Source organism: Lineus longissimus, chromosome 5 (assembly GCF_910592395.1).
Source record: "Lineus longissimus chromosome 5, tnLinLong1.2, whole genome shotgun sequence".
Lineage (NCBI taxonomy): Eukaryota > Metazoa > Nemertea > Pilidiophora > Heteronemertea > Lineidae > Lineus > Lineus longissimus.
In genome coordinates this window covers 1,726,076-1,741,136 of record NC_088312.1, presented here as the reverse complement: position 1 = coordinate 1,741,136, position 15,061 = coordinate 1,726,076, and the positions used below count along the sequence as shown (strand labels likewise).

The window sequence follows — 15,061 nt, the reverse complement described above, 5'->3', positions numbered from 1 at the left end:
CATTTTCCCACTTGCAAAGATAGCAGTCTTGCAAATAAAAATGAGATAAGGAAATCTGTCCACATTTATTTGTCAGATTAGGTGTTGAGCACATTATGTGGCATTTTATAGGCAAGAGACGACAATGAGCGATTGTGTCATGAAGTCATACATGAAGGGAGAGGCCTACGGAATGGGCAATCTTGTTCTTTGTGAACGTGACTCAGATGAATTTTCAATCTTGTCTAATTATTGAATCTAGCATACTGCCAAAATATGTTTTGACTATTTTGATGGCATATCAGAAGGAAATTTGACCTAGTTTATTGTTTGTTGGCTTTAGTATCGGGGTTAACCTTCTATCATATGCTAATATACTACAACTGGGCGCTACCTTTTATTTACCTTTCCACACCACACCTATCCAATTGAAAGAACTTGGGCAAGCATGAATGCATATTGAGAAATGTCAAAACTTGGTAATGTCCATAGGCATATATATGCAGAAAGGCATTGGAGATGTCAGCCTAAAGAGGCCTAACGGCAGTGTTCGATTGACACTGTGAACAGCATTTAAATCCTGACTCCAAAATGAGTGGGAAGGATTACGTGATTCTAATTTTGGGATTCTTCGGATTCATAACTGGTAAGAAAAGAATTCTTTATTGGTTTCAGAAATTTTAGTGAGATTTTACATCTAAGGTTTTTGATGCTATTTTCAACTATTTCCTCACGCCATGGCCATACATCTGAAAGACTTGGGCGTACATGGCATAATATTAGTCAGACATGTCATGATAGGCCTAATGATAGAAACCTCTTTTCATTTCATAATTTGTCTTGTCCCCCTTATCTCTTTATTGGTAGCTAGATATGGCTAGCTCATCATCATCATCATCATGTCCCGCAGCTGTTAGGCCATTGGGGCGACGCTGCTGCATGCATGACTACTTGGCACCATAGGGATCGGTCCTCTGCAAGGCGGATCAGGTCCTCTGTTCTACGTCCTGTCCAATCTTTTATGTCATCCATCCAGATCCTCTTTGGGCGCCCTCGCTTTCGCTTTCCCTCAACTGTGCCCTGCAAGATCGTATTTGCCAGGGTTCCCTTGCCTCTGGTCACATGGCCAAACCATCTCAGTTTCCTCTTCTTGGCAACTGTCAACAGGCTGTCGTGACGTCCAATGTGCTGGGTGACCAGCCCTCTGACCTGGATGTTGGTGGTGTGTGACGTGTAGTGGATGTTTAGAAGCCTTCTGTAGCAGTTTAGCTCGAACGCGTTGATGCGTTTCTCAGTCTCAAGTGTTCAGCGTCCACGACTCAGCAGCATAGAAGAACACCGAGATCACCAATGATCTTAGTAGGTGAAGCTTTGACTGCATAGAGATGTTCCTATCTCGCCAAAATCCTCTTCAGTCTTGCCAGAGCTGCTGTAGCTTTGGCAATTCGGCAATTCGGCAATTCGGCAATTCGGCGAGCTAGGCTGTGATATACAAACAAGGTGACATATGGAAGATTATATACTTTTGATTCTGAATAACTCCTGAAATATTTTATCTGTTTTTTACCAAATTTCTGCCAAATAATGTAGCTGAGCTGATTAATACTCTTAGTTGCATTCAATTTGATTGATCTACCACTCTTAAGTTATTGCACAAGGAATAATCCCTTAACACTTGACACACATTTCAACCTGTTCAGTTTTTCTGGTAATGTATTTTTCAGTATTTTCAGTTTCCACTCTGTTCTATGATATTTGTGATAATGAGACTAATATTAGCGCTAAATCCAACTTGTTTCAGTTGCTCAAAGCGTTTCACATTATTACCCCAAGCTATTGGCCTGTACATTCGTGGGTCAACCTCTACTCTCTGGGAGTATTACAGGTCCGAGCTGTAGCTATACAGCGCCCAGGACTAACATTCATATTGGGCCATCTCTGCCAGCTATATACATGTACCCATTTACTCCCGGGTGGAGAGAAGCAAGTAAGGTAAAGCGCCTTTCTCAAGAGCGCAAAGATGAAACAGCGGTGAAACTTCCAAGATTCAAACCCACGACCTTCTGACTATGAGCCTGGTGCTCCTAACCACTATGCCACTGATCTTTGTGTCTACATTTAACATTGCTAAATCTATAACGGCTGGGAGCCCTGAATTGGTGCACCATTTGCACGCCTTTTGATATCGAATTCTCTTATTAATTCTTCTAATTTTCAGGTGTTTCTCATGGTCAGGACTGCTACAGTCACCAGTATGGTGTTGGATATAATGGGACGACTGACATAGCTGGAACAGAGCGATGTCTTCTATGGGTAGACTCAAACTCGACAGAATTCCCGGACAGAGCATTCCCAGACTGCAACCGTGCAATGGCTAAGAATTACTGCCGTCAACCATTTTATCTGGATCTCGTCAGTACTGGTGATGATCTAGGAAAGAACACTATCCTACCAAAGTTTGAATTACCATGGTGCTTTGTAGCATCAAATAGGAAAAGAAAATGCTCCAATATTCCATATTGCGGTGAGCTTTTGTTCAGCTTAATTCGATTCAACTAAGATTGCTGATTGTCAAGAATTCAACTTTACACAAAAGAACCATGCCCCCCCCCCCACCAAATAAGGGGCCAATCAAAAAGTATAAAGTTTTTCGGACACCTCCCCGTGGCCGTAACCCATAACATCATCGCTCTGTATTGGTGATGGATGATACCTCATTTTGTTAAACAGACAAACAGGTCATTTGATGTCCTGGTTTCTGTCCAGAATGGTAACAAAACAATAAAGCCTAGCGGGGCAGAGTGAAGCCTGTATTTTCGGAAGGGTGTTCCTACTGCAGAATTTTGTAGTAATGGTTTATTATCATTCTGAACTTCAGAACTTCCTCAATTCAAGCAATGTTTCAAGGCTGAGAAGAAAAGTACAGGCAAAAACCAGAGAATGTGCTCATGTAGTATTACCCTGAAAGTTACCAAGGCCATACCACCGGGGGCAGCTAACATCACATTCTTTGTGGCAAACTACACGTATCGCATCGACGAAGGAAATACTTGTGATCAGACGGCAGAAATTGTTGTCGATGAAATACCAATAACGCAGAATCCATGTGGGGAGAATGAAAACAATGATGGATTATTCATACTAAAGTTGTGGTCTGACGTGAAGATGAGCTTTGGCACCAAGCTTCCAACTGCAAACGCGTACTGGATAGAGTTTCAGAGTAAGTTGGAGACAAAAACCTCCGTTACATATAAACCCAACCCATATAAATAGTTGACAGGTGTGCCACAGAACATCCATGTAAGGTTGCCCGGAGGACTTACATGTCCTGAGTAGAGAGGTCATGAATACAAGAATGTCTTCTTTGAAAATTCATTTCTTACTAATGATAGCCTGGTACTCAAAATAGATTTCATTACTGGATTGGCAAAAATTCCAGGATCAAGTCCTCGCATCAGGGTTACTAAAGAATGTTACAGGCCACACACAGATGAGAAGGAACTCTGCTATGATATTGCCTAAGGTAAAAGACTGGCATGGTGTCATATCTCTGAAAACAGTGAACATTCCTAAACAATTATCAAATTTACAAGTTTCACCATTAATTCTAATTTCTCTGGCATTCATTCAGGTGACAAGTCCGTCAACATCAGCCAGTGTGGAAATTCTTCCTTTGAATCTGAGGGCTACAACGTATCTCAATCAACAGTCAATATTCCATATAACCCCCCGAAAGATTCCTGCCCCCCACCAGCATCAAGTTCAACAACAAGTTCATCTGCAACTACTTTAACTATGGCTACCACGACAGGAACCATTGCACCTACCGGCTCAACTAGTACAACTATGCCAACTGGGACTACCACGACTACAGAAACAACTAAGACTACCGGTACCACTTCAACTCAAACATCTGGAACAATTACACCTACGGGATCAACTACTACAACTAGTACAACTATGCCATCTACGACTCCAATGACTACAGGAACAACTAAGACTACTGGTACCACTTCAACTCAAACATCAGGAACAATTACACCTACTGGATCAACTACTACCACTATTATAACTAGTACAACTACGACCCAAATGACTACAGGTACAACTGAGACTACTGGTACCATTTCGACTCAAACATCAGGAACAATTACACCTACTGGAACAACTACTACAACTAGTACAACTGTGCCAACTACCACTCCAATGACTACAGGAACAACTAAGACTACTGGTACCATTTCGACTCAAACATCAGGAACAATTACACCTACTGGATCAACTACTAAAACTAGTACAACTATACCAACTACGACTCCAATGACTACAGGAACAACTAAGACTACTAGTACCATTTCGACTCAAACATCAGGAACAATTACACCTACTGGATCAACTACTACAACTAGTACAACTATACCAACTACGACTCCAATGACTACAGGAACAACTAAGACTACTGGTACCATTTCGACTCAAACATCACGAACAATTACACCTACTGGATCAACTACTACAACTAGCACAACTGTGCCAACTACCACTCCAATGACTACAGGAACAACTAAGACTACTGGTACTATTTCGACTCAAACATCAGGAACAATTACACCTACTGGATCAACTACTACAACAAGTACAACTATACCAACTACGACTCCAATGACTACAGGAACAACTAAGACTACTGGTACCATTTCGACTCAAACATCAGGAACAATTACACCTACTGGAACAACTACTACAACTAGTACAACTGTGCCAACTACCACTCCAATGACTACAGGAACAACTAAGACTACAGGTACCATTTCGACTCAAACATCAGGAACAATTACACCTACTGGATCAACTACTACAACTAGTACAACTGTGCCAACTACCACTCCAATGACTACAGGAACAACTAAGACTACTGGTACAACTTCAGCTCGAACATCTGGAACAATTACACCTAGCGGATCAACAACTACAACTAGTACAACTATACCAACTACGACTCCAATGACTACAGGAACAACTAAGACTACTGGTACCACTTCGACTCAAACATCAGGAACAATAACACCTACTGGATCAACAACTACAACTGGTACAACTAGTACAACTACGACTCAAATGACTACAGGTACAACTAAGACTGCTGATACAACTTCGACTCAAACATTAGGAACAATTACACCTACCGCATCAACTACAACTAGTACAACTGTGCCAACTACCACTCCAATGACTACAGGAACAACTAAGACTACTGGTACCACTTCAATTCAAACATCTGGAACAATTACACCTACCGGATCAACAACTACAACTAGTACAACTATACCAACTACGACTCCAATGACTACAGGTACAACTAGGACTACTGGTACCACTTCAACTCATACATCAGGAACAATTACACCTACTGGATCAACTACTACAACTAGTACAACTATGCCAACTACGACTCCAATGACTACAGGAACAACAAAGACTACAGTTACAACTTCTGCTAAAACATCAGGAACAATTACACCTACTGGATCAATTACTACAACTAGTACAACTATGCCATCTACGACTCCAATGACTACAGGTACAACGAAGACCACTGGTACCATTTCAACTCATACATCAGGAACAATTACACTTACTGGATCAACTACTACCACTATCATAACTAGTACAACTACGACTCCAATGACTACAGGTACAACTGAGACTACTGGTACCACTTCGACTCAAACTTCAGGAACAATTACACCTACTGGGTCAACTACTACAACTAGTACAACTATACCAACTACGACTCCAATGACTACAGGTACAACTAAGACTCCTGGTTCCACTTCAACTCAAACATTAGAAACAATTACACCTACCTTATCAACTACAACTAGTACAACTATGCCAACTGGGACTACTACAACTACTGGAACAACTAAGACTCCTAGTTTCACTTCAACTCAAACATCAGGAACAATTACACCTACCACATCAACTACAACTAGTACAACCATGCCAACTGGGACAACCACGACTACAGGTACAACTAAGACCCCTGGTTCCACTTCGACTCAAACATCAGGAACAATTACACCTACTGGGTCAACTACTACAACTAGTACAACTATACCAACTACGACTCCAATGACTTCAGGTACAACTAAGACTCCTGGTTCCACTTCAACTCAAACATCAGGAACAGTTACACCTACCGCGTCAACTACAACTAGTACAACTATACCAACTACGACTCCAATGACTACAGGTACAACTAAGACTCCTGGTTCCACTTCAACTCAAACATCAGGAACAATTACCCCTACCACATCAACTACTACAACTGGTACAACTATGCCAACTGGGATAACCACGACTACAGGTACAACTAAGACCCCTGGTTCCACTTCGACTCAATCATCAGGAACAGTTACACCTACCGCGTCAACTACAACTAGTACAACTATACCAACTACGACTCCAATGACTACAGGTACAACTGAGACTCCTGGTTCCACTTCAACTCAAACAACAGGAACAATTACACCTACCACATCAACTACAACTAGTACAACTATGCCAACTGGGACTACTACAACTACTGGAACAACTAAGACTCCTGGTTTCACTTCAACTCAAACATCAGGAACAATTACACCTACCACATCAACTACTACAACTGGTACAACTATGCCAACTACGACTCCAATAACTACAGGAACAACTAAGACTCCTGGTTCCACTTCGACTCAAACATCAGGAACAATTACACCTACCACATCAACTACAACGAGTACAACTATGCCAACTGGGACAACCACGACTACAGGTACAACTAAGACCCCTGGTTCCACTTCAACTCAAACAGCAGGAACAGTTACACCTACCGCGTCAACTACAACTAGTACAACTATGCCAACTGGGACTACTACAACTACAGGTACAACTAAGACTACTGGTACCACTTCAACTCAAACAACAGGAACAATTACACCTACCACATCAACTACAACTAGTACAACTATGCCAACTGGGACTACTACAACTACTGGAACAACTAAGACTCCTGGTTTCACTTCAACTCAAACATCAGGAACAAGTACACCTACCACATCAACTACAACTAGTACAACTATGCCAACTGGGACTACTACAACTACTGGAACAACTAAGACTCCTGGTTTCACTTCAACTCAAACATCAGGAACAAGTACACCTACCACATCAACTACAACTAGTACAACTATGCCAACTGGGACAACCACGACTACTGGTACAACTAAGACCCCTGGTTCCACTTCAACTCAAACAGCAGGAACAGTTACACCTACCGCGTCAACTAAGACAACGGCTACCACTTCAACTCAAACATCAGGAACAATTACACCTACCACATCAACTACAACTAGTACAACTATGCCATCTGGGACAACCACGACTACAGGAACAACTAAGACTCCTGGTTCCACTTCAACTCAAACATCAGGAACAATTACACCTACTGGATCAACTACTACCACTATCATAACTAGTACACCTACCACATCAACTACAACTAGTACAACTATGCCAACTGGGACTACTACAAGTACAGGAACAAATAAGACTCCTGGTTCCACTTCAACTCAAACATCAGGAACAATTACACCTACCGCATCAACTACAACTAGTACAACTATGTCAACTGGGACTACTACAACTACTGGAACAACTAAGACTCCTGGTTTCACTTCAACTCAAACATCAGGAACAATTACACCTACCACATCAACTACAACTAGTACAACTATGCCAACTGGGACCACCACGACTACAGGAACAACTAAGACTCCTGGTTCCACTTCAACTCAAACATCAGGAAGAATTACACCTACTGGATCAACTACTACCACTATCATAACTAGTACACCTACCACATCAACTACAACTAGTACAACTATGCCAACTGGGACTACTACAACTACTGGAACAACTAAGACTCCTGGTTTCACTTCAACTCAAATATCTGGAACAATTACACCTACTGGATCAACTACTACCACTATCATAACTAGTACACCTACCACATCAACTGCAACTAGTACAACTATGCCAACTGGGACAACCACGACTACAGGTACAACTAAGACCCCTGGTTCCACTTCAACTCAAACAGCAGGAACAATTACACCTACCACATCAACTACAACTGGTACAACTAGTACAGCTATTACAACTTTGCCAACTGGAACTACCACGAATACTGGTACAACTAACCCTACTGGTACCACTCAAACAACTTACACATCCAGAACCACTGCTTCTGCTACAAGTTCACCGCCCTCTCAAAGTACAAGCACAGGTATACAGACCTCGTCTGGGACAAGCACGAGCTCACCATCCTCTCCAAGCGCAAGCACAAGTATACAGACCTCGCCTGGGACAAGCACAAGCTCACCATCCTCTCCAAGTGCAAGCACAAGTATACAGACCTCGCCTGGGACAAGCACAAGCTCACCATCCTCTCCAAGTGCAAGCACAAGTATAGAGACCTCGCCTGGGACAAGCACAAGCTCACCATCCTCTCCAAGTGCAAGCACAAGTATACAGACTTCGTCTGGGACAAGCACGAGCTCACCATCCTCTCCAAGCGCAAGCACAAGTATACAGACCTCGCCTGGGACAAGCACAAGCTCAAAATCCTCTTCAAGTGCAAGCACAAGTATAGAGACCTCGCCTGGGACAAGCACAAGCTCACCATCCTCTCCAAGTGCAAGCACAAGTATACAGACCTCGGCTGGGACAAGCACAAGCTCACCATCCTCTCCAAGTGCAAGCACAAGTATACAGACCTCGCCTGGGACACGCACAAGCTCACCATCCTCTCCAAGTGCAAGCACAAGTATACAGACCTCGCCTGGGACAAGCACAAGCTCACCATCCTCTCCAAGTGCAAGCACAAGTATACAGACCTCGCCTGGAACAAGCACAAGCTCACCATCCTCTCCAAGTGCAAGCACAAGTATACAGACCTCGCCTGGGACAAGCACAAGCTCACCATCCTCGCCAAGTGCAAGCACAAGTATACAGACCTCGCCTGGGACACGCACAAGCTCACCATCCTCTCCAAGTGCAAGCACAAGTATACAGACCTCGCCTGGGACAAGCACAAGCTCGCCATCCTCTCCAAGTGCAAGCACAAGTATACAGACCTCGCTTGGGACAAGCACAAGCTCACCATCCTCTTCAAGTGCAAGCACAAGTATACAGACCTCGCCTGGGACAAGCACAAGCTCACCATCCTCTCCAAGTGCAAGCACAAGTATACAGACCTCGCCATCGACAAGCACAAGCTCACCATCCTCTCCAAGTGCAAGCACAAGTATACAGACCTCGCCTGGAACAAGCACAAGCTCACCATCCTCTCAAAGTGCAAGCACAAGTATACAGACCTCGCCATCGACAAGCACAAGCTCACCATCCTCTCAAAGTGCAAGCACAAGTATACAGACCTCGCTTGGAACAAGCACAAGCTCACCATCCTCTCCAAGTGCAAGCACAAGTATAGAGACCTCGCCTGGAACAAGCACAATCTCACCATCCTCTCCAAGTGCAAGCACAAGTATACAGACCTCGCCTGGGACAAGCACAAGCTCACCATCCTCTCCAAGTGCAAGCACAAGTATAGAGACCTCGCCTGGGACAAGCACAAGCTCACCATCCTCTCCAAGTGCAAGCACAAGTATACAGACCTCGCCTGGGACAAGCACAAGCTCACCATCCTCTCCAAGTGCAAGCACAAGTATACAGACCTCGCCTGGGACAAGCACAAGCTCACCATCCTCTCCAAGTGCAAGCACAAGTATACAGACCTCGCCTGGGACACGCACAATCTCACCATCCTCTCCAAGTGCAAGCACAAGTATACAGACCTCGCCTGGGACAAGCACAAGCTCACCGTCCTCTCCAAGTGCAAGCACAAGTATACAGACCTCGCCTGGGACAAGCACAAGCTCACCATCCTCTCCAAGTGCAAGCACAAGTATACAGACCTCGCCTGGGACACGCACAATCTCACCATCCTCTCCAAGTGCAAGCACAAGTATACAGACCTCGCCTGGGACAAGCACAAGCTCACCATCTTCTCCAAGTGCAAGCACAAGTATACAGACCTCGCCTGGGACAAGCACAAGCTCACCATCCTCTCCAAGTGCAAGCACAAGTATACAGACCTCGCCTGGGACAAGCACAAGCTCACCATCCTCTCCAAGTGCAAGCACAAGTATACAGACCTCGCCTGGAACAAGCACAAGCTCACCATCCTCTCCAAGTGCAAGCACAAGTATACAGACCTCGCCTGGGACAAGCACAAGCTCACCGTCCTCTCCAAGTGCAAGCACAAGTATACAGACCTCGCCTGGGACAAGCACAAGCTCACCATCCTCTCCAAGTGCAAGCACAAGTATAGAGACCTCGCCTGGAACAAGCACAAGCTCACCATCCTCTCCAAGTGCAAGCACAAGTATACAGACCTCGCCTGGGACAAGCACAAGCTCACCGTCCTCTCCAAGTGCAAGCACAAGTATACAGACCTCGCCTGGAACAAGCACAAGCTCACCATCTTCTCCAAGTGCAAGCACAAGTATACAGACCTCGCCTGGGACAAGCACAAGCTCACCATCCTCTCCAAGCGCAAGCACAAGTATACAGACCTCGCTTGGGACAAGCACAGGTGCATCTTCTTCTACTGGGACATCTGCAGGTTCTACTTTTTCCTTTGCTACAAGCACAAGTGCACCCTCATCTACTGGGACAAGCTTGAGTAGGCCTACATCATCTTCAATTACAAGCTCACCTTCTTCCACTGACACAAGCATAGACACATCTTCATCCACTGGAACATTCACAAGTACTTCCTCTTTTACTGTATTAAATACAAGTGCATCGTCATCAACTGGGTTTATTACAAGTTCATTATCGTCAACTGAAACAAGCTCAAGTGCATATTCCTCCACTGGAACTAGTACAAGTCGAAAGTCCTCCACTGTATCTTCTACTGTGACAAGCACTATGTCTTCTTCAATGGGTTCAACCTCTTTTACAGGAACTGTTCCACCGTCTAGTAGCACCTCGACTCTGACTTTTAGTGCTTCAACAACAGCATTATCGACGACCTCGACTACATCAGTTACGACCCCAACACCATCTCCTACTATCTCTCCAACAACGCCAACTTCTTCTTCACAGAAGCCAATGAAGATCTTTAAACCTTGGGAAAAAGTTATTCCCGAGAAGCTGGAAGGAGGTAAGATCATGCTTTTGTCACCTTTGGCACCTAGACGCAACGGGTGCATACTTTTTCACAATCAGATTAAATATTCTATAATGTGTGATACAATTTAGGAAAAAGAATCTGACTCATCTTATGAGGCTTCACTGTAATATACATGTATCTAATCTTATCCTCCCTTGCATTTTGAAGTTTGGATTTGAAATTTTATCGTCTTATCTTTTTTGTCTTTGCCATTCCAGCTCTTCCTATTGGGACAACATTCGGAGGTGTGATCGTGTTCGCAGTCATATCTGTGTCTATAATTCTAGGTGTTAAACTTTACCAAGCGTAAGTTCAGTGATTTTCTTTGACACTTCATCTGTCCATACATTTTCTTACTGGTATATGCTCATATCTGTGCATCATCATTCATTTTACCAAGCTGTATGTGACCGTGAAAAAGAGTTACAACTTGAACAAATGTGCCATTTACAGTCTGAAGGAATATACATGTATCAAATGACAGATGTCCTTAAACACTAGAATCAAGGCACATAGTTAACTTTAGTCTTTAGCTTTGTCACATTTCTAAAATGCTTTCATATTTTTGTCTATGAAGGTGCCACGCGGTAAAGCCAAACACACCTGCAAAGAACTATGAATTACATGATCTGAGGCTAGGAATACATAGACACCCCTACCTCCCCATGGGTGATGCCGCTACGACAGATGTACAGGAGAGTAACAAACCGCTAGAATGGGATGCAGAGTCCGCCCTAGCACGTGATTTCCAAGACCCATCAAAAGCGGAAATACACTACCCACGGGAAATTGTGCCAATAAATCCAGATAAGGCGCCAACAGTAACTGCCCCCTGTCTGGTAGAAAAGGATTGTTATTCGACTCCAGATCCAAGAGGATTATGGGATTCTTCTCTGACGAAAACAGACAATTTGAGTGATATATCAGATGGTAGGCCTATGTCAAACAGTATGGTACCAAAAGAAGATATAGTTTTAGATAGTTCAGATATTTTCCTAGATGTAAGGACTAATTCTGTGGCATAGTCTTGGGAATTAGATGGAGTATTAAGAAAATCTGTAAAGCAATGCTTATGACTGAAAATGTCTTCATATTGGGAAGCTACCCTACTGTTCAAAGTAACATCTTGCACTCTAACCTGCATCTCCAAGCTGTTGAAGATGCAGCATGTCAACATATGTTACTTTTGACCTAAACAGTACAAAGGGAAAATACCGTGTATATACCGGTATCACCAAGTGATGGGACTGGACATCATTCTCTAAATGTCCATTCAAGATATCAACAGTTTTCGTTTTCGTTTCTAAAACATTGTTGGAGATGTGGGGGTGGGGGTGATGGGGGGGGGGGGGGGGGTGGTGTCTACTGGGTTCATTGAAGATTGATCTTGCAAAACAACATCTTATGGACTCATCAAACTTTCCGTCAATGTAGTGTGAAATGAGTGCCAATTGAAGGCGAATCTGATAATGTTTTATCCAGATAAATTCTTTATTGGTTCAGAGGATCCAAGTATTTGAATCTTGTTCAGGCTGTGGTGCGGTAGATTTTGGGTTTTAACCCCATTGTGGCTACTAGGATTCACCCAGGTCTAATGATTATGCTGTATACAGTATCTATCTTGCTTTAACGGTTTGCCTGTTGAGGCTTCATCTTGAACAAAAGTGTATTACAGACGTACAGATATCTTGAAGCAAAATACCGAAGGCATACAAAATGTCAAAACCACTATGAAAATATCCACCCAAGATCCATGACCTACTTATAGCAAGGAAGTACATTCATACCTACAGTAGAATAGACTGGAAACCTTATACCGGTACTGAACTGTATATATTTGTATATTGAACCGTGAACACTGATACCTTTGTAATAAATTATTTCATATTCATGATAAAGTGTGAACGTATTTCTTTTGACTCAATTGTACTTCAGAAACACAAAAGATGTCGAAGCAGCATAGGCCTACTTTTAGAGTTAGTTTGCCTCCTGCCTCTGGCACAGGATCACAGCAGCTAAAGGAGGTCCCTGAAAGACACTGTATCCTGAACAACCCTGAAATAGTCCAGGTTCCTGTTTCGATTATCATCTGGCTGCCTGCCCCCAGCCACGAATGTGTACACTCCTCCAGCAGTGGTTTTGAGCAGCTTGCTCGTCTTCACCCAGAGACTTGGGCAATACTGTAAGAGGAAGTATGTTTGCTCATTTGGAGGCTGCTTATTTTCTGATCTGTTGAAGACATTGAAGATGGCCAGTGGGTATGACTTTGGCCATGTTTGGTTTTCACCTGTTAGATATCTGGAGGATGGCCCGATGGTGATGACTTTGGACATTTCGTGCAACGTTTGGTCCTGTCTTGTAGGAGAGAATACACTGTGGTGTGACGATGACCATCAAATGTGCAGGCAGTTCAATCCTGTCCTATTGAAGACCTGTTGGGTGGCCTGTGACTTGACTATGTTGTGTGCTGATCCTGTCCTGGCTGCCTTGAGGATGGACTCTGGTTGTGACGATGGTCATCTAAAGTGTTGTTTGGTCTGTCTGGTTGGAAACCTGAATGATGACATATGGTTGTGATCAGGGCCATCTAATGTGCTGTTTGGTCACATCCTGTTAAAGACATCGATGAGGATGGATGATGGTTGTGACTGAGGCTATCCAGTGTGCCTGCGTCAACATTATGAAGACATTGCAATGGACTGTGGTTGTGGCCACACCTGGTGTGGTGGTTGTTTAATAATGGTCTGTTGGAGACTCGAGGATGGACTATGGTCGTATCCGAGGGCTTCCAATGTGCTTGGTGGAGACATTGAAGATGGATATGATGTGACTGGGGTCACCTAATGTAATTTTGGTGTCGACCTAATGGGGGGCATTGAGGATGGTCTACAGATCCAATAAAGTGTTTGCTATTAACTGAGAGACATGGATGATAGACTATGAATGTGACAGCCCAATGTGCCGTTTGGTTTAGATCCATTTGAGACATTGAGAATGGGGATGCAAGAAGAAGCTGCCAAGCATTTCACTTCACCTTCAGACTCTACATGCATGTGGGACGACGAAAGTAGCACCAAGGCATTAAACCCATCAGTCAGTCTGAAGCCTGGCACTCTTATAACTTTGGCCATCACGTCTTCAGAAGTTTCACCCGATGGTGATTGTGGTCACACAATCAAAATGATTGTCCTTGACATCTCAGAAGTCTTTTTTCACTTGGGTTACTCTCAGAAGGATCATCACTCTAATGACATATAAAGTGAAGGTTACTTGTTGCTGGTGCCAACAGCAGAGCCAACAAAGTCGCCCATTCAGTGGGCAGTAGCTTGAGATGTCTATCCCTCCCTGGTTGAAGACAGAATCACCAGGTCCGTGGCAGCTGACCGATGTCTATCCCTCCCAGGTTGAAGACAGAATCACCAGGTCTGTGGCAGCTGACCGATGTCTATCCCTCCCTGGTTGAAGACAGAATCACCAGGTCCGTGGCAGCTGACCGATGTCTATCCCCCCCCGGTTGAAGACAGAATCACCAGGTCCATGGCAGCTGACTGATGTCTATCCCTCCTGGTTGAAGACAGAATCACCAGGTCCGTGGCAGCTGACCGATGTCTATCCCTACCTGGTTGAAGACAGAATCACCAGGTCCGTGGCAGCTGACCGATGTCTATCCCTCCCTGGTTGAAGACAGAATCACCAGGTCCGTGGCAGCTGACCGATGTCTATCCCTCCCTGGTTGAAGACAGAATCACCAGGTCCATGGCAGCTGACCGATGTCTATCCCTACCTGGTTGAAGACAGAAT

General features: G+C 44.0%; 1 protein-coding gene across 1 annotated transcript; it reads left to right on the top strand.

Moving 5' to 3' along the window:
- The first annotated feature begins 482 nt into the window (after positions 1 to 482).
- Positions 483 to 12,315, top strand: LOC135487700 (mucin-2-like). The gene is made up of 7 exons (XM_064771744.1): positions 483 to 625; positions 2,198 to 2,503; positions 2,858 to 3,199; positions 3,611 to 10,855; positions 11,051 to 11,251; positions 11,479 to 11,566; positions 11,838 to 12,315. The coding sequence occupies exons 1-7, from the start codon at positions 571 to 573 to the stop codon at positions 12,283 to 12,285; spliced, it is 8,685 nt and encodes a 2,894-aa protein (XP_064627814.1). The 5' UTR covers positions 483 to 570; the 3' UTR covers positions 12,286 to 12,315.
- Positions 12,316 to 15,061: the final 2,746 nt, after the last annotated feature.